Below are 24,400 nucleotides of genomic sequence, written 5' to 3'. Positions count from 1 at the left end.
ACATCCTACGTGTGCTGGGGAGTTTACTGGCTGAGGGAATAAAATGCCTGAAGCCAAAAACAGGAGCTGTAAATACGTCCAGTGTTCATGAGGCCTAAAAGTATACGGTTCTCTTTGTATTTCTTCCTTTGTATGAAATATCTGATGATCCCCTCAGTCCTTCTGCTTTCCTATTTTAATTTTCTAGCTGTGCTGGGAGAGCAGCCTTCCTGTCCTCCAAGGGCCAGGACATGTGTTGACACGCCCCTCTGCACAGCTCTTCACTGGGAAGATTATTACTACTGTTTCTCTGGCTTCCACTGACACACCCCACTACAGCCTCCACTCCCACCTCTCTAAGCCCCTTTTTTCTAAGTGATCACATTTCCTCTGTTCTCAGCTGCATAAGAGCTAAGGGAGGAGAAACAATAGTACACTGAGCTTCCCAGTGAAAGGCTGTGCAGGACAGTGTTAATTTTGGCAGCAAATTTCAATTTAGTTTTAGTCTTAGTCTTAGGACTAAAATGGCATTTTAGTTTTAGTCCCATTTTAGTCTTCTGCAAGTGTTTTAGTTTTAGTCGTATTTAGTCGACTAAAACTCCAATATATTTTAGTCGACTAAAACGCCCTACATTTTAGTCGACTAAAACTCATTTTAGTCATCTATAATCAAATGGGTGTAGTTCAATTGTAATTTGTAATGCATTATTTAAGCATTTCTCTACAATTTCCAAACTCATTATATACTACTGCTGGTCCTGGAGTGAAAAATCTAATATGTTATTATTTATGCTTTGAGCATGCACCAGTGTTAATTTTTGGCAGCAAATTTCGATTTAGTTTTAGTTATAGTCTTTTGACTAAAATGCCATTTTAGTTTTAGTCGTATTTTAGTCTTAAGACTAAAATGCCATTTTAGTTTTAGTCGTATTTTAGTCATCTGAATTGTGTTAGTCGACGAAAACGTTTTAGTCGGTTTTAGTCGACGAAATTAACACTGGTGCAGGAGGTGTGTGTCAAGACAAGTCTGATCATTGGAGAAGAGCAGGCTAGAGAACTGACCACGGTGTGTTCTCATGCCTAGCGTTGTCAGTTTTTAATAGGAAAGCAGAGGAACTGGCAGGAACATAAGGGATTTCACACAAAGGAAGTACATGGTACAACAGGCACATATCAGGAATATGAAATGTTGGGTTTACATACTCTTTAAAGCCCACTGATGTACTGCCACATATACAGTATGAGGACAGATGGTGGGAAGAGGTTAAGGTGCAATTCCAATTAAGAAGTGAAATTAGTGAAGAGCTAATGCAATGTGTCACACACTATGGGTCCTTTTACACAATACTGCACATAAAAACTCACCATAACGGAATGAAAATACTTGTACATTGATATCCATTTAACGTACTTGCATGCACACCGAATTGTGTTACGTTGTGTTTTTATGTGTGTCAGCATGCATTTTAATCTCATCCATTGTAAAGTGACAGGTCCTTAGAAGAATCCAAACACTAACAACAATTAACCAATATTTTTTTTTTTTAATATCTTTACTTGCAGTTACATTGTGATGCAGCTGGCATCCAAGCTTGGACAACCCTCCCAAACTGCAGGTAACCACTTGGTGTGCAGCTACATGCAAACAGCGACAGCTGCTGTCAGCCTGTCAATACTCTGTACAGGCTAAGCAGTCTCTGATACTTACATGCAACTGTCATCCCAGCCGCAAGAATCCGCTCATTCTGGCCAATGGAATCCAGTAAATGTGGCTAAATGGCTGTGTGAAGGAGGCCTTGTAAGCAAACTTGGACACTAAGAGAAAGTGCTGAAGCTTTGTCCATCAGAAAGACCTAAGAAGCAGAAATGATAGGAAGGTTTGGGAGGTGGGAGGTCGCTACAGTTCTTCCACCCAATGAGAAAGCCTATTTGTTTTCCAAGGCCAACACCTCTACTTCCACTCTGCCACACTTTTATAGACTAGTTCCAAAAAAATGACTATCCTCAAATGGAGTTACAGGAGAACAATGTCTCCTTTTTTTCCAACAAAATGTAAGGAATGCAACACAATTTCTTTAGGATGTGAATGTAAAACATGTCAAATATGCATTTTCAGGCATCACCTATATGCATCTTTAATCATAAATATCTGGTTGGTATTTTAGTTGCACTTATTCGAGATATATAGTATTTTTTACCCACCTTTACAATGCATCGCACATGTACTCTACTGGATGTAGGATTACAACCTGGAAATAGGCTCCCACTTGACCCCTATCACACGAGTAGTTTTTTTATGTGGACCAGATCGGACCCTCCATTCTCCTCTATGAAGCGCAGATGTAAACAGACTTGTGCCCGTAATACCCACCTACCTCCGAACCAATAGGATGGCAGTCAGGTATAAATGGACAGGTGGTCTGTTTACATCTGACTGCCCACAGAGGAGAGCAGGCTGTGTCTGTCCCCTCTGCATAAGAGTAGCGGACCCGGACCAGCCCACTGCTTGCTCACCAGGCATTAGCAGACAGCTTCTCCGTTGAGCAGGTGGACTCCTGCCGAAGTCCACCCCGTGTGAAACTGATGGCACTGTGCTGAGCACTGATGGAAATGCAATTGCCACTGAGATGGGCACTAATGGGCACTGTGATGAGCACTGATAAGCACTTTGATGAGCACTGCTGTGGCAGACCAAATGCAGCCATCTCACACTGCTGCAGTGTGTCTCTCTCCTCTTCTCACATGATCACACGGGGTCGGGGATGCATACAAATGAGTCCCGATTGCTATGGAAATGACGCCACCATACAGAAGGCGTGTGGCATCATTTCCGTTTACTAATGTTTTTCTCGGTGTGTCCTTATAGCCGGAAGTGACATTGTGTCAGATACAACGTCACTTCTGGAAATTAGGTACCCACAAAGGAACACGTCTAGCTGCTGTGAACAGCGGAAGGAGCCGGTGTAGGAAATGTCATGTGACCGGCGCAATATATGAAAGGAATAAGGTACAAAGGAACATTATTGAAAGTTTGGAAGGATACAGATTAATTTCTATTGCCCATTACATGTGAGTAAGTAGTGTCAGAGCCAAGAGGATGCAATCTTTTGGCTGCTAGAACCAAGCACTGAGGAAGGGGGTGGGTGACTTTTCACTTACACTGTCACTTTGCCCTGAATAGGAAAGAGACAGTCCTATTTTTGTTATATTTCTGTTCCCAATGTAGAACTTGCAGGGGTGGTGCAGGTAAAAACCTCAAAGATCGAGATATAGAGCTTTAAAGGCAAGCTACCTGTTGTAGCTAATCAAGATATGGGAATGACAATGGTGACTAATGGTATCATCAAACCTTTGTTAGTTGCATAAGTATTAACCCCCCCCCCCAATACTTTCTAGACTCCCTTTGCTGTAAGTTAGTGGGCCAAATTTCTATTAGCTTTGCATATTTGCGTATTTGAATCCTACAATTTTCCCTATTTGTCTTAGTAAAATTGTTCTAGATTTTCCATGTTGGAGGAGTACAGCATTTTTCAAGTAGAGTCACAGATTCTTAATTGGGATTTAGATATGGATTTGACTGGACTATGGTACGTCATTCAAACTGTTGCTTTTTAAAAAACTTCACAATAGTCCTTTGTCTGAGTTATCTCAACATCCATCTAGTTTAACACTACAAATGTAGAAAATTCAATGGAGACAAAAATTGCTGCTGGCTGTTTAGAAGGCTACTCTGTTACAGAAAACCAAATTACAATTTCATGTGGACAAAAACATGCCAAAAAAATAAAAAATAGCCAAAGTTGTCTGTACTTCACAATCCCCTTAAAAACCAATCTACGTCCATTAGGCCACAGCTGTTCTGCCATGCCCAATTCAATTTAGCCACACCTATGTTTTAAGTAAAAAATACCTTAAAACCGCTTTGCCAACAGGGGCCCTTGAAAATGTTTTTATGGGGAACGGTATTTGTATGTATAGTATCTCACAAAAGTGAGTACACCCCTCACATTTTTGTAAATATTTTATTATATGTTTTCATGTGACAACACTGAAGAAATGACACTTTGCTACAATGTAAAGTAGTGAGTGTTCAGCTTGTAGAACAGTGTAAATTTGCTGTCCCCTCAAAATAGCTCAACATACAGCCATTCATGTCTAAACCACTGGCAACAAAAGTGAGTACACCCCTAAATGAAATTGTCCAAATTGGGCCCAAAGTGCCAATATTTTGTGTGCCCACCATTATTTTCCAGCACTGCCTTAACTCTCTTGTGCATGGAGTTCACCAGAGCTTCACAGGCTGCCACTGGAGTCCTCTTCCACACCTCCATGACAACATCATGGAGCTGGTGGATGTTAGAGACATTGCGCTCCTCCACCATCCATTTGAGGATGCCCCACAGATGCTCAATAGGGTTTAGGTCTGGAGACATGCTTGGCCAGTCCATCACCTTTACACTCAGCTTCTTTAGCAAGGCAGTGGTCATCTTGGAGGTGTGTTTGGGGTCATTATGTTGGAATACTGCCCTGTGGCTCAGTCTCTGAAGGGAGGGGGATCATGCTCTGCTTCAGTATGTCACAGTACATGTTGGCCTTCATGGTTCCCTCAATGAACTACATCTCCCCAGTGGTCGACCATGGAGAGGCTTGTTCCGAGTGGAACCTGTCCTGTTAAACCACTGTATGGTCCTGGCCACCGTGCTGCAGCTGTTTTAGGGTCTTGGCAATCTTTTAAAGCCTAGGCCATCTTTATGTTGAGCAACAATTGTTTTTTTTTCAGATCTTCAGACAGTTCTTTGCCATGAGGTGCCATGTTGAACTTCCAGTGACCAGTATAAGAGAGTGAGAGCGGTAACACCATATTTACCACACCTACTCCCCATTCACACCTGAGACCTTGTAACACTAATGAGTCACATGACACCGGGGTGGGAAAATAGTTAATTTGGCCCAATTTGGACATTTTCACTTAGGGGTGTACTCACTTTTGTTGCCAGCGGTTTAGACATTATTGGCTGTGTGTTGAGTTATTTTGAGGGGATAGCAAATTTACACTATTATACAAGCTGTACACTCACTACTTTACATTGTAGTAAAGTGTCATTTCTTCAGTGTTGTCACATGAAAAGATATAATAAAATATTTACAAAAATGTGAGTGGTGGTACTCACTTTTGTGAGATACTTTACACCCCTATGTGAAAATTCTTTGAACTCAGACTACAATTATGCCCGAAATATCAGTATTATTATTACTATAAAATATGAGTTAACAAAATGGTTTTTATTTAAAAATTTCACCCAATGTATGCTTTCTCAAGCAACTTCATACAAATTATGTTGTTACATTTCTATTACCATATATGTGGATTTGAATCCTCTATGTATTTATTCCACATGCACATTTTCTAACAGCATGGTCTCAAATAAATAGTCTTTGTGGTTTTTTTTTACTATAAATATTCCTTAGTGTCCTATCAATTAATGATACTGGGAAAACAAATAGATGAGCACAAACTTTGTCTCTGGAGACTGACATACATCATAAAGGAAATGTAAAGACTGGAGCAAAATAGACAACATAGCTGAACATAATCAGAACACTACTTTGGAGATTAGCTTGTGAAAATAATGTGTTCTGCATTTTCAAAGCGTAGCCACAGAGACAGAATAAATAGAATGAAACCATAATAACATACCTCACCACAGGGTTCCCATTGTACAGTATATAAATGCCAGCTTCTTTATTCCCATAGATCTGATTGCTTCGGATGCTGCCTTTCCCGTTGCCTAGGACCACAATGCCGGAGCGGAGGCCACTGTGTATTCTGTTACACTGCCAATTGCATTACATGCACAGAAAATAGAAGCATTGATATTAATGGAAAATGCAGTCCAAGGTGTGCAGATCACAATATGAAAATTATTTCTAAAACCAACTGCACAGCCCTTTCAAAATAAACCTGACCTAGTTTTTAGTAGGATTTGTTAATGTAAAAAAAAAAAAAAAAAAACTGCTTCATACTGAACTACAGGCATAAGTCACTACGTTACCTGTTATGACTAAGGCCTTATAGGCTGAAACACGTCAACTGATCTTATCAGCAGTTGTGTTCTGTGGTTTCTGAATAAAGATTATTAAAGAGCAACTATCAGTGTGCGGATCATTTTTCTACATAAGTCAATATTTTACCTCTTCGCCGCACCACATTATGTTTATTATGGCATATGTTATCCTGTGCTACAGAAGCTATAATAATAATAAAAAAAAAAAAAAAAAGTATGCGAGTAGGTTTCCATTCAAAGGGACTCTGTCACATTGCTATTTCAGGGCCTCATGCACACTAATACTTTTAGGCATCTGACAAACTGCAGGCATTTCTCCGTCTTAGGAGAGATGGCTGCAGTGTACAGCCAGCCATAGTAATGACTGGCTGTACGCTAGCTATATGTTCGTGTGTACCATGCTTGCATAAACTTACACGCATGCACGGTTGCAAGTCCCTGATAGGACAAAATCTGCGTTCAGGGATTTACATCTGTACACAAATTTACACAAGTGTGGTGTATATCTGCTGTAGCAGGGTGACCCCATGTTACTCAGTAGAAAGGTGGTTTACGCCAGGATTTTGGGAGAAGCAAGCACACTGATGGCTCAGGTTGTGTGCTAGCTTCATAATAAAGCCAGAGTTAAGGCTAGTACACACTATAAGAAAATTGGGCGAACATTTTCGCCCAAAAATTTTCGTACAATTTTTGTACAGTGTACACAACTTTCGACAGCCGATTCCAAATTTCCGTACGAAAATTCTCGAAGGAACAAACGCCATAATTTTTCTCGTTAGGAAACAAAACAAATGATTTTCGTTCAATGTGTACTGTTTTCGTACGATTTTTGTACAGGAAAAATCAGAAAAAAAACACTGCGCATGATCAGAAACAAAAAAAACTGAATTTTTGTAAAACCTTACCTGTAAAATTCCTTTCTCTGAGTCCTCCGACAGTCGCCGCCTCTTCATATTCGTCACAATGGGGTATTAGACTTTGCTCCGTAGGAGTAGCTAGGCAACAGAATATGTCAATATTAAAGCTTTTAACATATCCCACCCCCAGGGGGTGGTCCCCTCAGTCTATACCCTCCTGCTTCCTGTTCCATACCTCAGTTTCAGTAGAATAGCAGTAGAGTACACACACAAACCCCAAAAGAGGGACGGGGGCGGCGACTGTCGGAGGACTCAGAGAAAGGAATTTTACAGGTAAGATTTTACAAAAATTCAGTTTTCTCTTACGTCCTCCGACAGTCGCCGCCTCTTCATATTCGTCACAATGGGGACGTCTCAAAGCAGTGCAAACATGAGGGGTGGGAAACGCAGCCGCGCCTAAGGCAACGCCGTCTCCACATCAGAGAAAGTAACCTTACCAAAGGAAGGAAACCAGCCGGGCAGCATGAAAAAAAACTTTGCTCAACAGGAGCAACAACCCAGGAAGAACAAATAACCTAGGGATAAAAAACATCCCAAAACAGCCAAGGGCCCAAAACAAGGGACCTTAAGGTACTGCCGCACTAAGAACCTTGCGGCCAAAGGAAGCATCTGCCGATGCCTGAACATCCACCTTGTAGAACTTTGAGAAGGTGTGAACGGACGACCAAGCCTTACACACCTGGGCCACAGAAGGCCGATGATGACAGGCCCAAGACGTACTCAGAGATCTAGTAGAGTGCGCCTTCACAGGCATAGGAGGAACCTTCCCCTTCAAAGCATATGCCTGTTCAATGGTCTGTCTGATCCATTTGGCGATGGTAGAAGCCGACGCCGCCATGCCCTTCCGAGGTCCCTCAGGAAGGACAAAGAGAGAATCCGTCTTGCGGAAGGATTTAGTCGAATTCAGGTAAACCCTGATCGCCCTAACAACATCCAAGGAATGTAAGGCCACCTCCTTCGGATGCTTAGGCTCCGCGCAAAGCGAAGGCAAGACAATGTCCTCATTGAGATGAAATTCCGAAATCCTTTTCGGAAGAAAAGAAGGATTAGGTCGCAAGACCACTTTATCCAAGTGAAGTACCAGATACAGAGACCTGCACGACAAAGCTGCCAGCTCCGAAACTCTGCGAGCCGAAGTGATCGCCACCAAAAAGGCGACCTTTTTGGACAACAGAGGTAACGAGATCTCCCTGATCTTTTCAAAGGGAGCATGTTGCAACACGGACAGAACAAGGTTCAAGTCCCATGGAGGCAATGGCTCCCTCCGAGAAGGGGCCAGGTGTCGCACCCCTTGAACCAGAGAATTAGACGCCACAAGGCGCTGAAAAAGAACGGCCAGAGCAGAAATCTGACCCTTAATTGTGGCCAACGCCAAACGCTGGTCCACGCCCATTTGAAGGAAAGCCAACACTCTCGAAACCGAATATGAGCGAGGGGAATACCCCCTGGACTCACACCAGGCAAAGTAGGCCTTCCAAGTATGGTAGTATATCTTCCCTGAAGAAGCCTTTCTAGCATTGATCAAAGTATGAATGACCTCCGGAGAGAGACCCTTATCCTTCAGGACCTCGGTCTCAACAGCCAGGCCGTCAAAGCCAACGACTGTAAAGCAGGATGGAATATCGGTCCTTGAGACAGAAGATCTTCCCGAAGAGGCAGACGCCATGGAGCGTCGACCGCCAGATTCACGAGGTCTGCGTACCAAGACCGGCGGGGCCAGTCTGGCGCCACCAGAATCACCGTTTTCGGTTCCAAGGACAACCTGCGAAGGAACCGGGACAGCAACTGAATTGGTGGGAATGCATACATCAGCCGATACTGATGCCACCGAGCCACCAACGCGTCTGACGCGTCTGCCCGAGGATTGCGCGTCCTTGCCACGAACCTTCCCACCTTGTTGTTCAGACGAGACGCGAACAGGTCCACATCTGGGGAACCCCACTTCGCGCACAACATCTGGAAGACCTCCGGGTGGAGCGACCATTCCCCCTGGTCCAGAGTCTGGCGGCTCAGATAATCCGCCTGCCAGTTCTCCACCCCCGGAATGTGAACTGCCGTTATCGCCGGGACGTGCGTCTCGGCCCAAGACAGAATGTCGGCCACTTCCCGAGCCGCTCGGGCACTCCTGGTGCCCCCCTGGTGGTTGATGTAGGCCACCGCTGTGGCATTGTCCGTCTGAACCCGAACCGGACAGCCCTGTAGCTTGTCCGTCCAACGTTGAAGGCAAAGATTTATCGCCCGCAATTCCAGAACGTTGATCGGAAGGGAGGATTCCTCCTCCGACCAAGTACCCTGGGCGGACAGAACGCCCAGAACACCACCCCAGCCCGACAGGCTGGCATCCGTGGTGATCACCGTCCACAAAAACGGACGAAAAGACTTGCCCCCCGACACCGCCGGGGACTGCAGCCACCATAGAAGATTCTTTCTCGTGTGAAGATTCAACGAGATCTGAAGATCCAGAGATTGTGGTCGCCCGTCCCACCTGGACAGGATCTCCGCCTGGAGATCCCTCGTGTGAAACTGGGCGAAGGGAATCGCCTCGAAAGCCGAGACCATCAAACCCAAACACCTCATGCCCGTCCGGAGGGATGAGCATGGAATGTCCCGAAGGGACCTGACTTCGTCCTGAAGCGTTTTGAGCTTGTCTTCCGGTAGGAAGACTTTTGCCAGAACCGAATCCAGAATCATACCCAGGTAGGGAAGACGAACCGACGGGCACAGCGTCGATTTTGGGAAGTTTATCGTCCAACCAAACTCCTGCAGAGTTTGCAACGTGACGGACAGGTCCTTCACCAGACCCTGACTGGTTGCAGACCGAACCAGAATGTCGTCCAGATACCCCAGGATCGAGATACCCTGGGCTCTCAATAAGGCCAGAACCGGTGCAAGCACCTTGGTGAAAACCCGCGGAGCCGAAGCGAGACCGAAGGGCAACGCCACGAATTGATAGTGATCCTCCGCAATGGCAAATCGAAGATACCTTTGGTGACCCTCGAAAATGGGGATGTGTAGGTACGCATCCTTCAAGTCGATGGAGGCCATGAATTCTCCCGGAACTAGAGCAGCCACCACCGAGGGATTCCATGCGGAACTTGCGAACCCGCACAAATTGGTTCAGAGCTTTCAAGTCCAGAATTGGACGTACCTTGCCCTCCTTTCTGGGCACAGTGAACAGATTTGAATAAAACCCCCGAAATCTGTGCCGATGAGGCACCGGAACCACCACTCCCTGAGCCCGCAGGTCCTGCACCGCCAGATGCAGATCCCGCAAACGCTCCGGAGACAGTTGAAGGTTTGAGGGAAAAAACCTGTTCGCCGGCCGAGAGAGGAACTCGATCTTGTACCCAGACCGAACGATCTCCTGAACCCACCTGTCCCGAACGCGGGCCAGCCAGGGTTGAAGAAAAGCGAGCAAACGTCCCCCCACCCCAGAACTGGGTGAGGGCGTCCCTTCAGGCCGCATTGTTATGGGCAGCGGATCCGGACTGGCCGGACTTCTGCTTACCTGCCCACGGTTTCTTTTGGGAGCCTTGACCCTTGAAGGGTTTGCCCTTATAGTGCGACCGAAAGGCACGAAAGGACCCCTGAGGGGGCCTAAATGAAGCATGCTTCTTACCTTGAGCGCCCTTAGCCTTGTGAGATTGGGGCAAGAGCGTGCTCTTACCCCCAGAAATCCCCTTAATCAGCGTATCCAGTGAGTCGCCAAAAAGGCAAGTTCCCGAATAGGGCAAATTAGCCAAGGTCTTGCGAGACGATTGGTCCACAGACCAACATTTCAGCCAAATCAAACGGCGGGTCAACATCGCCACGCTGTGCACACGTGCAGCCAAAGGAATAACATCCAATTCCGCATCACACAAATACATGACACCCTGATGGATCTGATCCACCATAGCCAACGTCGTCGGCGGGGCAGAGTCAGCCACCAGGATACGCCTGAGTACTTGCGTCCAATACGCAACAGCCTGAGCCGCCATAAGGGAGGCAAAAATAGCCTTTAACATGGAACCGGTAACCGAGTAAGTATGACGGGCGAGAGACTCCAGTTTCCTGTCCGTAGCGTCCCGGAACACCTGGGTATCCTCTGCCGGAATCGCAGTGGATTTATTCAAAACCGCCACCGCGTGATCCACCGGAGGCGGCACACACCAACGTTCATCAGTGGCGGGTGTGAAGGGATAACGCAGTTTGAACCTGCTTGGCACAGCAAAAGGCTTTTTAAGGTTGCGCCATTGTTCACTAACAGCGCGCTGAAAATCCTCAGTGCAAGGAGAAACCTGTGATGTTTTGCGCCTCCACTGTGTCCCATAAGAAGCCAGAACGGCAGGTGGACATGGTTCATCCTGTAAATGCAGCGTTTGTTTGATAGAAGCAACCAAGTCATCCATGATTGCAAGCTCTTCAGACGAGCCAGGGGGAGAATCATCAACCCCCTCAACCTCTGCATCCCCCTCCGACCCTGCAAAGTCCAGGGACGAACGGGACCCCGATAAGGGGACCCCAGCCATAGCAGCCCCATCACCTTCGCCCTCTGAATCAGAGGAGATTGAAACTCTGGGCCTTTTAGTGGATTGAGCAGCCACAAGCATCTGCACCTGAGCAGCCAGGTTAGCCACAACTGTGGCCAAATCGCCCCCCTCAGGGGAAACAGCAGCAGCCCCTTGTCCACCCAGTAAGGTGGGAGGAAATTTGCTTTCCTGAGAATCCATGCCCCCAGAAGTGTGCAGGAGAAAAAAAGGGTAACTGCCCCTTTAAAAACGCGGCTAGCGCAGCCCACCGCACACACACACCAGCACAATGCGACCCCCACAGGGGAAAACTACAAAACTCAGGCAAGGAACACAGGACTAAGGAGGATAAAAACCTGGAGAGAACACTGCTGCTGCTGTATCGATCGGTGTGCCCAGGGAAAAGGAAGTGATACAATAGAAGCCGCTCCTATAAAGCCTATGGGAGGCTACAAAAAAATGGCCGCCGGGGGAGGAGGTACATGCAGTGCTACATGAGGCCGGAGCGATCGCCGCCAAAATGGCGGCGCTTGGCGCCAAAAACGCCGCTCCCAGCTACAGAAGAAGCCCTCATATGCCTGTATAAAAACATTAAAATGGCAGACCGCAGTAGCGGCCGCCGCATGTTGCACTAAACATGATCCACAGCATGTCCTACAACATATAGCATGTCACACAGAGAGATCACACAGTTATGCAAACAGAACAGTGTATCACAGCCCCCCTCCTTGCAGCCCACAGCAGCATCCAGACAGGGAGTCCCATAGTGTGAACAGACATGCAGGGTTACACAGTCCCAGATTGACACCCACTAAACAGACAGGTCCCCACACAGAGTACACTTACCTTCTGAGTGGCGTGGGAAACCCGCACAAGCAATCAAGCCACTGCACATGTGACAGGGAGAGTCGCAGCCAGGACGCAGGAGGACTGCGGTGCGAAACCGCATGGCGTCCAGTGAGGTAGCCACCTCACCATAGCATCCATGCAGCGAACAGGGATGGGTCGTTCACATGTGCCAGGAAAAATACCTGATTGAACGCTCGATGGCAGGCTGGGAAGCCACTGGCCCACAACCTGCGACCAGGGGGGCCAGCCAGAGACCCAGCCCGCATGATCCTCTTCATCAGAAGAACTAACTAATGCTGACAAAAGTAACAGCTAAGTAAAGAAAAAAACTCAAAATCAAAAAGAAGATAAAGGGTGAGACAAAATGCCCCAGCACAGAAACAGCCAGCTAACTCCTGAAAGCTAGACATTGAAATTGAGGTATGGAACAGGAAGCAGGAGGGTATAGACTGAGGGGACCACCCCCTGGGGGTGGGATATGTTAAAAGCTTTAATATTGACATATTCTGTTGCCTAGCTACTCCTACGGAGCAAAGTCTAATACCCCATTGTGACGAATATGAAGAGGCGGCGACTGTCGGAGGACGCAAGAGAAAATGGCTTTTTTCGTACGAGAATATTCGTACGACTTTTCGTTCATCGGTTCCAATTTGCTGTGAAACAATGAGGAAAATCGGATGATCGTTCGCCTGATTATCATATAGTGTGTACCCCACTTTAGAGTTCAGGGTCCCACCCTCATGAGGGAGGTCAGTGTGTATGAGGGAAACTGTGTGAGAGGCTGTCGTGCATCAAGGAATTCAGGTTGGGACAGAGGAAGGCCAAAGCCTGAGAGGAAGTCCATGTGGGACGAGAGCAACCAGGAAGCTGGACAGTCTAGGAGGGACAAGCGCAGCTAGGGAGCTGCAAGGAAGGACACAAAGCTAAAGTACAGCATCTGTGCCTAACCTTGGGATATGTTTGATTGTCAGGAAAACCAAAAGGTGTTTGATGATCAGGAAGACCCTGCAGAGGTACTGGGAGCAGTAAAGCTGCCACAAGAGAGCCAGGAGGCTGAATATTATGTCTTTGCAGTGATGGTGAGAATCTTCTGCGTGGGAAGAGCTATCAGTATGAACTTTGACTTGCTTTTAAATAAAAGTGGGTTGAAATGTCTAAAAACACAGTTTTGGACTGGTGCAACTCATTGTAAATGCACCTACCTGTTTGAGTTTAATCACCCCAATCTTACACATTACAAGGGATGTTTACATTCTTTGTAATAGGAATAAAAGTAATAAAAAAAAAAAATTAAAAGTGACAGTGTAAAAATAAAAAGTAAAATGAATAAGAAAGAAAAAAAAAAAATTTAAAGTCCCTCCAAGTTGATGCACAGAAGCGAATGCATACTCAAGTCACGCCCACATATGTTACCGGTATTCAAACAACACATGTGAGGTTTTGCCGCGATCGTTACAGCCACTGCTGTATTTTGGCCTAGGCCGACAGGAAAAAAAAACCCCACGATCCGTCCTCTGAGTCCCGTCTGAGTCTGCCTCCCATACACACACATTCCCCGGTGACTTGTGGCACTTATCGGCATTCATTCATTCAGGGCGGTTGCCGGGGAGGGAAGGACTAGTCACTGGCGCCTGCCGCCCCCATACAGAGTAAATGGCCAGACCACCTGCACTGCATTCAATGGGTGCGGGCGCGGCCTAATGCTCCGCCTACCCTCCTCCACGCGGCATCCTCATTCCTCCTTACACACTAGCTTCTTCCCGGGGCAGCCGGGGTCTGTCTATGTTGAGGAGGATGACAAGGGAACCCCCAGAAACCCTATTTTCCATCTGTCCAGCGGATCGGATGAGAGCGGACAGGCGGGGATGACAGGTCCGTCTCCGCTCACTATGCTGAGACTGAGCTGTCAGATCTCCGCACTCCTCCATGGGAGAGGGGATGAAAACGGACCGCCTGTCCGATTTCATCCGATCCGATTCTCCAGACAGATGGAAAATAGGGTTTCCATCCGTCTGGATTTCACGGACAGTATTAGATCAGATAGTAGCGGGTGTCAGTGAACATGTCACCGCTGACATCCGCTGCTCCATAGAGGTGCATGGAGCATCCGATCAGGTCCGCCTGAAAAACTGACAGGCGGACCTGATCGGAAAGCCTGTGTGAAAGGGGCCTAAGGGAACAGCATGGTGGGGAAAATATGCATCAACAGGAGGGGGACATGGGCTATCAAGATTTACTTTAAATTACATAATTTGCTGTACCTTTTTGAAACACATAACTGTATAAACTTTTGGTTTAAAAAACATAGTAACCTGTGCATACAAATACAGCAAATGTGAATTCCCTTTTGATATTGCAGAAAAATCAACGTGCTATAAAGCTCTGCTAGGTAAGTGAATAGACAAATTCCAAAGTGTTGCATACCAATATCACAGGGTTGGCTCCTTTGCGTATATCCACTCCTGCTTCTGTGTTTGAATGGATGTTATTATCAGCTATGAGACCTCCAGCTGCCAGGCGTAGAAAAACCCCTGATGCTTTGCAGTGGTAAATTTCATTCTTTAGCATTACAACCTGTGGGAAAATCCTGACAATAAATCCATAATGCAAACACATTTTAAACATTTATAATATACTAGATAATGAAGGCTCATACAATAACATGATGACTCTGCGGACATGTATAACTGGTGATTACTTATTCAAATGCCCGACTCTACCTTAAAGTGACACTAAACTCTGGTTTAAAAAAATTCTATTCAAGTATGTATTCATAACTCAGAAATGTACCTTCTATTGCTCTCAGCACAATCCAAATTTCTTTTTTTTTTTTGCTGCTGCGATCAAGCATTTTGTTAAAGGGAGGCTACATTCGGTCTCCATGGTCCAACTGTATATAGGAACGTAGCCACCCTCTATTGCTGGCTCATGAGATGGACTAGGGGGCTATGAACTATTGGATTTGTAGTGTAAGGTGACCAGATTTTCAAAATGAAAATCTAGGGACATTTTACAGACAATGCCCACTTTTATTGGAGGGGAGGCAGGGGAGGAGCAGGTGGCAGGGATAATAGTGTAAAGTGAAGTGCGCTACACCAAATGTTGGGTGTGGGCAAACTGTGCTAACAGTAGGAGAGACTTAAAGAGGTATGATTTAACCCCTTTACAACCGTGTAGCACATATTTGAGGCGTCCATAAAGTGGGCTTTCAACTAGGAAGCTGCATATGTGTTCTTGTGTGTATGCTGGGTGTACGCTTGAGCGTGTGCTCCCAGCACGGAGACCAGGCTGTCAGTGACAGTCCCGGTGTTCCGTGAGAATTACCTACCCGTGAGAAAAACCTACCCCTCGTCACTTCCGGTTCACGGCACTGTATGGAATGCAGCGCTTACATTAAAACAGCGGGGCTGCAATATGAATCATCTCCGCTCGTGTGCCTGTCACTTCCCTGATCTCGGCAACTAAATATAAAAGCGGCGGCGGGTGTATGTAAACATAAATCACGGAGACGCCAGACGCTTTTATATTTACTTGCCGAGATCAGGGAAGTGACCGGCACACGAGCGGAGATGATTCATATTGCAGCACAGCTGTTTTATTTAACCGCCGCGTGGGTAGGTTTTTTCAACGGTACACTGTGCTATTTCCATACTAGTGCGCATGCGCACTAGTCTGCTCCTCTGTTGTCCCTTTAGGTATCCGGCCCTGTGAGCATGCGCACTGCTGCACTGCTCAGCTGTTCCTGGCCGGAAGTGACGAGGGGTAGGTAATTCTCACGGGGTAGGTAATTCTCACGGAACACCGGGTCCCCACAAACGATCAAGACCCGGCGGAAACAGGATCCCAATCACATGATTGCTTTGATAGCCTTTGATTGGCTATTACAGTGATCATTCAATCTGTAGCCCACCCGTGGCGTTTTTCTTGTGATTTTCCCCCTAGTGAGGAAGAGAAGATACCTTGTATATTTTCCTCTTTCCTAGAGGACATGTCTGCAAATAGAAAAATAAAAATCTGGTATAAAAATAGTTACTGTAGTGTCAGTGTAGGTGCCAGTGTAATAATCAGTTAAGCCTGGTACACGCTATGATTTTTTTTATTCCCTAAAAAACTGTCAGCATAAGTTGGAGCCGCTGTACTACTTATCCAAAGTTAGTACAGCGATCTCCCCTGCTGAGCAGTTGTGTTCTGACAGGGGGGTGGCCCCCCTGCCAGAACACTCCGATCAGCGATCTCCGCCACTGGCTGAGAGTGCTAATCGGGAGCCAGTCGGCTGCTGGTTTTCCAGCATGCTCATCTGACAAAAGCCAAATGGCAGGCTTCTGTTGGACCAGCTGGCATATACACGGCCGAACGTCAGACGTTTTTATTTCAACCAGCCGATGTCACCCGACATTCGGCCTATGTGTATGGGACTTTAGTGGCAGTGTAGGTGTCAGTTACTGGCATTGTAATTGTCAGTATAGGTGTCGGCTAGTGTCAGTTAGTATCCATGTCAGTTAGTGGCACTGCAAGTGGCAGTGTTAGTGTCAGGGTCTTTTAGGTAACGCCCTGTTCACACCTGAGCATTTTTCAGCTCGTAAAACGCTCATCTCCAAAGTCTCAAAACGCCCAACAAGCAAAATCCCATTCATTTCAATGGCCCTTGTTCACATATGAGCGTTTTGTTGCCTGAAACAAAACGCCTGAAGCTCAAAAGTACATGAACTCTTTTTTTGGCAGATTACAAGTGCATTTGTTGGATGTCAATGCCTGCCTCCAAAAAACGCCTGAAAAACGCACAAAACACACCTGAAAACAATACGCTCATGTGCGAATGGAGCCTAAGAAAAAAAAAAGGTTTTATATTTATTTAGGGTCAGTGTGTTTAGGCAGGACAAAATACCAAAAACAAAACAAAATACATATTTATTCTTTCTTAGCCCTACTATAAGCACAAAGAACAAAAATCACACACATACGTAGTAATGCCATTAATGTCAGGAGTAGGAGACTTTATTTAGCAGTTTTTTTTGGTGGTGGTACATGGTAATGGCATAAAAATATACAGCTGAATAACTTGTTGGAAAAAAAAAATATACAGCTGAATTAAAAAAATTTTTTTTTAATATTTTGGCCTGGGTTTTTTTTTTTAATAATAAGAAAGAAATCTGAAAAATGCATTAACATTTTCCACCAAATGAAAGCCGAATCTGTCCTGACAAAAACAAGGTACAATCACTTAGATTCGTTACAAGTTGTACAATTATACTACCGCATGTCAAAGGTGCAAAACTGGGCTTGTGTGTTTTGACCCAAGTCATGAAGAGATTAATAACACCTAAGCCTACTTTGCTCTGGGTCAGAGTGAAAAACGTGTAGAGTGCAGAAGCCAAAAGTAAGTAAAGCACAGACTGCCTCTCAAACAAAAGTTTGTCCCTCTTCCCAATAAAATCCTCTGTCCTCATGACAAAACCACCTCTAGTACAAATTTCCTGCTCCCTATATTGTACTCATTGGACTACGGCATGGCGTTGCTTGTGAGTCCCCACCACAGTCCACCATCTGTTGGTGAGTTCCCTCCCTCATCTCCTATGGTGGTACATGTTCAGAAAGCACCATATACTTGCAGGATGGCATCAGACAGAACAGGTCCCCTCTCAAGCAACCCAATGCTTCTCTCTGTACAGGCAATCACCAACACATTCATTTGACAGGTCATAACCCAAGCTGCATTTAGAGGTGGCTGCAAGCAGAGGACTCTCTATTCACAATCAAGTTCAGTATAGCAATGTCACAACGTGCCACTGGTGTCAATTACTGATTTACCTACCCCCCACCCTCCCTTCCTCTACAATAAAAAACTGTGCACAGTTGCACAGCTGCTCCTCCTGGATGCCCACCCCCCTCCCCCCCACCCCCTTGTTCCAGACCTGTACCCTAGTGTAGTGTTGACTTACCGGCTCCAGGCCCAGATGTGCACTACATGTCACCATCACAAAGAATAGCAAGGCAGCAAATAATCCATATCCTTATCTCCCGAAAAATGTCTAAACAAGTCAAGAAGGGAGGGAACTTGTACACCACGACATCAGCATGTGACATCATCAATAACCCCGGACAAAGCTGGGAGCAGACACACTCCTCCCCACCCTCCACCTGCTCCAGGACAATTATAGAAATGTTTCTAAGATGGAATTCCCTGCAGCTGCCTGGGCTGGGTAGTGGACACCATTATTAAAGTTGGGAAGAAAATTAGGCACACATTCTTGTAACCATGAAAGAAAACAGAGGGAGCACCGGCCTAGTGCATTATCCTAAAAACATGCCTTTATTTAATGTAAAGGTGGGAAGTATTATACTAACAAAATGACAATTGCATCAAAGCTCATCATAAAGACAAAGCACCATTCAATCCATGATACATCATGACATGTGACAGAACCATTGGAGATCCAACAGGCAGCCTGTTAGAATACGCCATTACAAGTAAAAAATATTTAAAAAATTAAAAAGTCCATAAATGTATCCCTTAGTTTGTAGACACTATAACTTTTGTGCAAACCAATCAATATACGCTTATTGGGATTTTTTTTTTACCAAAAACAGCAGAATATATATACTGGCTTAAATTTATGAAGAAATTTGGTTTTTACATTTTTTTATTGGATGGGTTTTATAGCAGATAGTAAAAAATATTTTTTTCTCACGGCAGAGATGATCAAATACCACCAAAAGAAAGCTCTATTTGTGGGGGGAAAAAAGGACATCGATTTTATTTGGGTACAGCATCGCACGACCACGCAACTGTCAGTTAAAGTAGTGCATGTGCATTGTCAGTTAAAGTAATGCAGTGCCGTACTGCAAAAAATGGCCCGATCAGGAAGGGGGTAAAACCTTCCGGAGCTGAAGTGGAAGTGGTTAAAGAGGTTGTAAACCCACCTTGAGAACTTTTACCTATAGGTAAGCCTTTAATAAGGCTTACCTAAAGGTACTGTAAATATCTATTAAATTGCACTGTTTAGGAGAGATTTACATTGCATGCAGCCGAAGAAATGGCTGCCTGTGCCGGTTTTTCAGAGCCCTGTGCCGTGACCAGCGGCTCCTGCGCACGTGTACGGGAGTGAGGTCACGCGGCTCTGGCCAGTAATACAGCTGGAGTCCGCAGACCCGGAAGAAAGATGGGTGAAGATGGATGCGGCCACCAGCGGGGACAACGCGGGCTTCGTTTGCAGGTAAGTGTCACATAATGTTCTGGTATGCAATGCATACTAGCACATTATGCATTTACTTTCCAGGGGAAAAAAAAAACAACAGGGAGAGTTTACTTCCTCTTTAAACAAAGGCCAAGATGGCAGCTTCCTTGGCTGAAAACTATAGGAGGGTTTACTTTCACTTTAACATAAACCCGGTGTAACGTGAGAAAACCATACCTCGTGAAAATTCCATACCCACATCACTTCCTGTCAGAAACGTAATGGAACAGCTGAGCAGCGTAGCAGTGCGCATGCACACAGCTCCGGATAAGTCATTGAACAGCTGAGGAGCTTAGCATTGCGCATGCTTGGAGGGTAGGGAATTTTCACGGTAGTGTGTTGTAACGTTACACCGCATCAGCTGTTGCGGCGGTTACATTAAAACAGCTCGGCAGCAATATGAGTCATCTCCGCTCCTACCCCTGTCACTTCCCTGATCTCGGCTACTAAATGTAAAAGCGGCGGCGGGTGTATGAAAATATAAATCACGGAGATCTCGGCTCCGTGATTTATATTTTCAGTAGCCAAGATCAGGGAAGTCACAGGGGTAGGAGCGGAGATGACTCATGTTGCAGCCGAGTTGTTTTAATGTAACCACCGCAACAGCTGATGCGGTGTAACGTTACAACACACTACCGTGAAAATTCCCTACCCTCCGAGCATGCACACTAGTAAGCTCCTCAGCTGTTCAATGACGTGGGTGCTGACGTAGGTGCACCGGAAGTGACGAGGGTATGGAATTTTTACGGGTATGGTTTTTCCACGGAACACCGGGGATAGCTAGTCACCTTTTTGTAATGTTTTTATGAAAAAATAGATTGCAGAGCCATTAAGGAGTGGATGTGTATAGATTATTTTGAGAGCATAAGGATATGGTTTACAGTCCCTTTAAAAGGTTCAGTACATTGAAAACAAAAACATATTACTTATGTGTGAATCCAGGTAATTACTGTATATCAAAGAAATGGCTTTTTCCACTGTATCTCTCTGGGTCTTGCAGTTGAGCAGACCTCCTTGTCACAGCAAGAGCTTCTGTCCTATATGTTATAGGAGGATCCTCAATTCTCCAGAGGCAGAATCTGTAATATAAACCATCTAACAAATCTCTGACACAGAGAGACAGAGCAACCCCCTTTCAATTGCTGAAAAATAAACACAGCCTTGGGAAACATCAAAAACTGATGGGTTAAATATTACTTTTTAAAAGCACATTTTATTGGCCTATAGCAAAAGCAAGCATACGCTGTGTGAGGCTTTACTGAATCCTTCTTTATATATTACAAGCCATTTGAGGTCATATAGCTTTGTTTCCTCTACTAGCTTTTCATATTAAAAACCCGGAGATGGGTTGTATCTGTGCTATTTGCAAACGGACTAGATTTACTGCTGACCATTGTGCTTGAAAGAAATTCTTTTTTGGGATCTATAATGGAAGTAAAGACAAGTACAAATATTCTTTTTTTTTTTTTTTAGAACGTAATGGATACTTCACATTAAAAAGCACCTTTCCATTACTTTACTTTTCTTTACATACATTATTATTTCTCTCAATTTTCAATTCTACTTTATGTTCACAATCCCTAGATTTATAGCAGAGCAACTTGACAACTTCACAGATGTTTTTCTACATTTATGCCATTTTTTGCAAAAGCATATACTATCTGCCTTTTAAAATGTGTACCCAACATAACCTGCTGTCATTGATTGCCATTCTTTTCTTTCAAAAATGACTTATCTCGATCCTTGATAAATATAAAGATAAGTGTCACGTTCACAGCGACATCCTGCCTTATGTGTCAGTGGACATTACCACATATACACATATTTATATATACCTACACATACACTGCTAAAAAAAAAATTAAGGGCTCTTTCACACAGGCGGACTGTTCAGATCCGCCTGTCAGTTTTTTGGGCGGATCTGAACGGCCCCCCCATGCATCTCTATGGGGCATTGGATGTCAGTGGAGACATGTCTGCTGGCATCCGATCCGTCAAATCTGGAAGGATGGAAACCCTATTTTCCATCCATCCAGCGGATCGGATCAGATGGGATCGGATGAGAATGGACCGACGTTCCGTTCCCATCCGATTCCTCCATAGAGATGTATGGAGAACTGACAGCTGTGTCTCCGTACACAGTGCGGGGAGCAGCTGCCATCCTCCTGCTCAGCGGGGGATCGGCGGAACGATCCCCTGCTGAGATAAACGGAGTCCATCCGGCGGCCCTAAAGGAACACTTTTTAATCAGAGTATAGCATCAAGTCAGTTAAGCTCCTGGGATGTTGATCTGGTCAGCTAGTTAGCAGAGGGGGATGTTAATTAGTTTCAGCTGCTTTGGTGTTAATGAAATGAACAACAGGTGCACTAGATGGGCCAACCTCCAAAACAGAATGGTTTTACAGGTGGAGGCTACTGACATTTTTTTCCCTACTCATCTTTTCTGACTGTTTTTCACTAGATTTGCAGTTGGCTAGGGTCAGTGTCACTACTGGTAGCAAGAGGCGCTACCTGGACCCTATAGAGGTTGCACAGGCAGTCCAACTCCTCTAGGATGGCACATCAATACGTGCTATTGCCTGAAGGTTTGCTGTGTCTCTCTCCCAGCACAGTCTCAAGAGCATGAAGTAGATTCCCGGAGCAGGAGACAGATACTTTAGGAGAGCTGGATGTAGAAGGTCCTTAACCCATCAGCAGGACCGGTATCTGCTCCTTTGTGCAAGGAGGAACAGGATGAGCACTGCCAGAACCCTACAAAATGACCTCCAGCAGGCCACTGGTGTGAATGTCTCTGACCAAACAATCAGAAACAGACATCATAAGGCTGGCCTGAGGGCCCGACGGTCTCTACTGGGCCCTGTGCTCACTGCCCGGCACCGTGGGAATCCATTGGCATTTGCCATTGAACACTAGAATTGGCAGGTCCGCCACTGGTGCCCTGTGCTTTTCACAGATAAGAGCAGGTTCACCCTGAGCACATGTGACAGATGTGAAAGGGGGTCTGGAGAAGTTTTAGAGAATGTTATGCTGCCTGAAACATTGTTCAGCCTGACTGATTTGGTGGTGGTCTGGGGAGGCATTTCCATGGAGGGACGCACAGACCTCTACAGGCTAGACAATGGCACCCTGACTGGCATTAGGTATTGGGATAAAATCCTTTGACCCATTATTAGGCCCTACACTGGTGCAGTGGGTTCTGGGTTCCTCCTGGTGCACGACAATGTCTGGTCTCATGGGGCAAGAGTATGCAGCCAGTTCCCTGAGGATGAAGGAATAAATACTATTGAATGGCCCACACGCTCGCCTGACCTAAATCCAATAGAACACCTCTGGGACATTATGTTTAGGTCCATCCGACACCGCCAGGTTGCACCTCTGTCTGTTCAGGAGCTCAGTGATGCCCTGGTCCAGATCTGGGAGGAAATACACCAGGACACCATCCGTCGTTTAAATAGGAGCAAGCATACAAGCATGTGGGGGCTATACAAACTACTGAGTACTATTTTGAGTTTCTAAAAATAAATTTTAGCAAACTGGACAAGCCTGCTCCATCATTTTTTTTTACTTTGATTTTTGGGGTGTCTAAATTCAGCCCCCTGTAGGTTAATCATTTTCATTACCATCTAAGGATGTGGTATCCTTTCGTTCCTAACACATTACCCAGTCCATATCAGTATAGATATCCAGCATGATATTTTTCCCCATTGAGATCTAATGTGTTTTTTGAAGTGCTCCATTCATTTTTTTGAGCAGTATGTATATATATATATTATATATATATATATAGATATATTTATATATCTATATATATATATATCTATATCCTGTGTATGAATATACTGTCTATAACCACTACATTAGGCCGGCTCCATACTCACTGCGAACATATACGAATCAAAGGCTGCGTAGTCTATAAATCTTTCAAACTGCATATACAGCTGCAAGAAAAAGTATGTGAACCCTTTGGAATGATATGGATTTCTGCACAAATTGGTCATAAAATGTGATCTGATCATCACCTAAGTCACAACAATAGACAATCATCTTAAACTAATAAGACACAAAGAATGAAATGTTGCCATGTTTTTATTGAACACACCATGTAAACATTCACAGTGCAGGTGGAAAAAGTATGTGAACCCTTGGATTTAATAACTGGTTGAACTTCCTTAGGCAGCAATAACTTCATCCAAACGTTTCCTGTAGTTGCAGATCAGACGTGCACAACGGTCAGGAGTAATTCTTGACCGTTCCTCTTTACAGAACTGTTTCAGTTCAGCAATCTTCTTGGGATGTCTGGTGTTAATCGTTTTCTTTCTTAAGGTCATGCCACAGCATCTCAATCGGGTTGAGGTCAGGACTCTGACTGGGCCACATCAGAAGGCATATTTTCTTCTGTTTAAGCCATTCTGTTGTTGATTTACTTCTGGTAGACTGGTAGACAGATGGCCTTAAGTTCTCCTGCAAAATGTCTTGATAAACTTGGGAATTCATTTTTCCTTCAATGATAGCAATCCATCCAGGCCCTGACACAGCAAAGCAGCCCGGAACCATGATGCCCCCACAACCATACTTCACAGTTGGGATGAGGTTTTGATGTTGGTGTGCTGTGCCTCTTTTTCGCCACACATAGTATTGTGTGTTTCTTACAAACAACTCAACTTTGGTTTCATCTGTCCACAGAATATTTTGCCAGTACTGCTGTGGAACATCCAGGTGCTCTTGTGCAAAATGTAAACGTGCAGCAATGTTTTGTTTGGACAGCAATGGCTTCCTCTGTGGTATCCTCCCATGAAATCCATTCTTGTTTAGTATTTTACGTATTGTAGATTCGCTAACAGGGA

General features: G+C 45.1%; 1 protein-coding gene across 1 annotated transcript in view; it reads right to left on the bottom strand.

Annotated features, from left to right (window-relative positions):
• The window catches only part of FBXO10 (F-box protein 10), a 251,646-nt gene that overhangs the window by 184,550 nt on the left and 42,696 nt on the right, over nucleotides 1-24,400 (bottom strand). The window contains exons 3-4 of the mRNA XM_082265221.1: nucleotides 14,746-14,895; nucleotides 5,678-5,814 (exon numbers count right to left, since the gene is read on the bottom strand). Of these exons, the coding sequence (XP_082121347.1) occupies nucleotides 5,678-5,814; nucleotides 14,746-14,895 (287 nt within the window). The remainder of the gene's footprint in view (nucleotides 1-5,677; nucleotides 5,815-14,745; nucleotides 14,896-24,400) is intronic.

Source organism: Pelophylax lessonae, assembly GCF_965119305.1.
Source record: "Pelophylax lessonae genome assembly, chromosome: 1".
Lineage (NCBI taxonomy): Eukaryota > Metazoa > Chordata > Amphibia > Anura > Ranidae > Pelophylax > Pelophylax lessonae.
The sequence above is the reverse complement of the archived record's forward strand: the minus strand, read 5'-3'. Positions and strand labels throughout refer to the sequence as shown.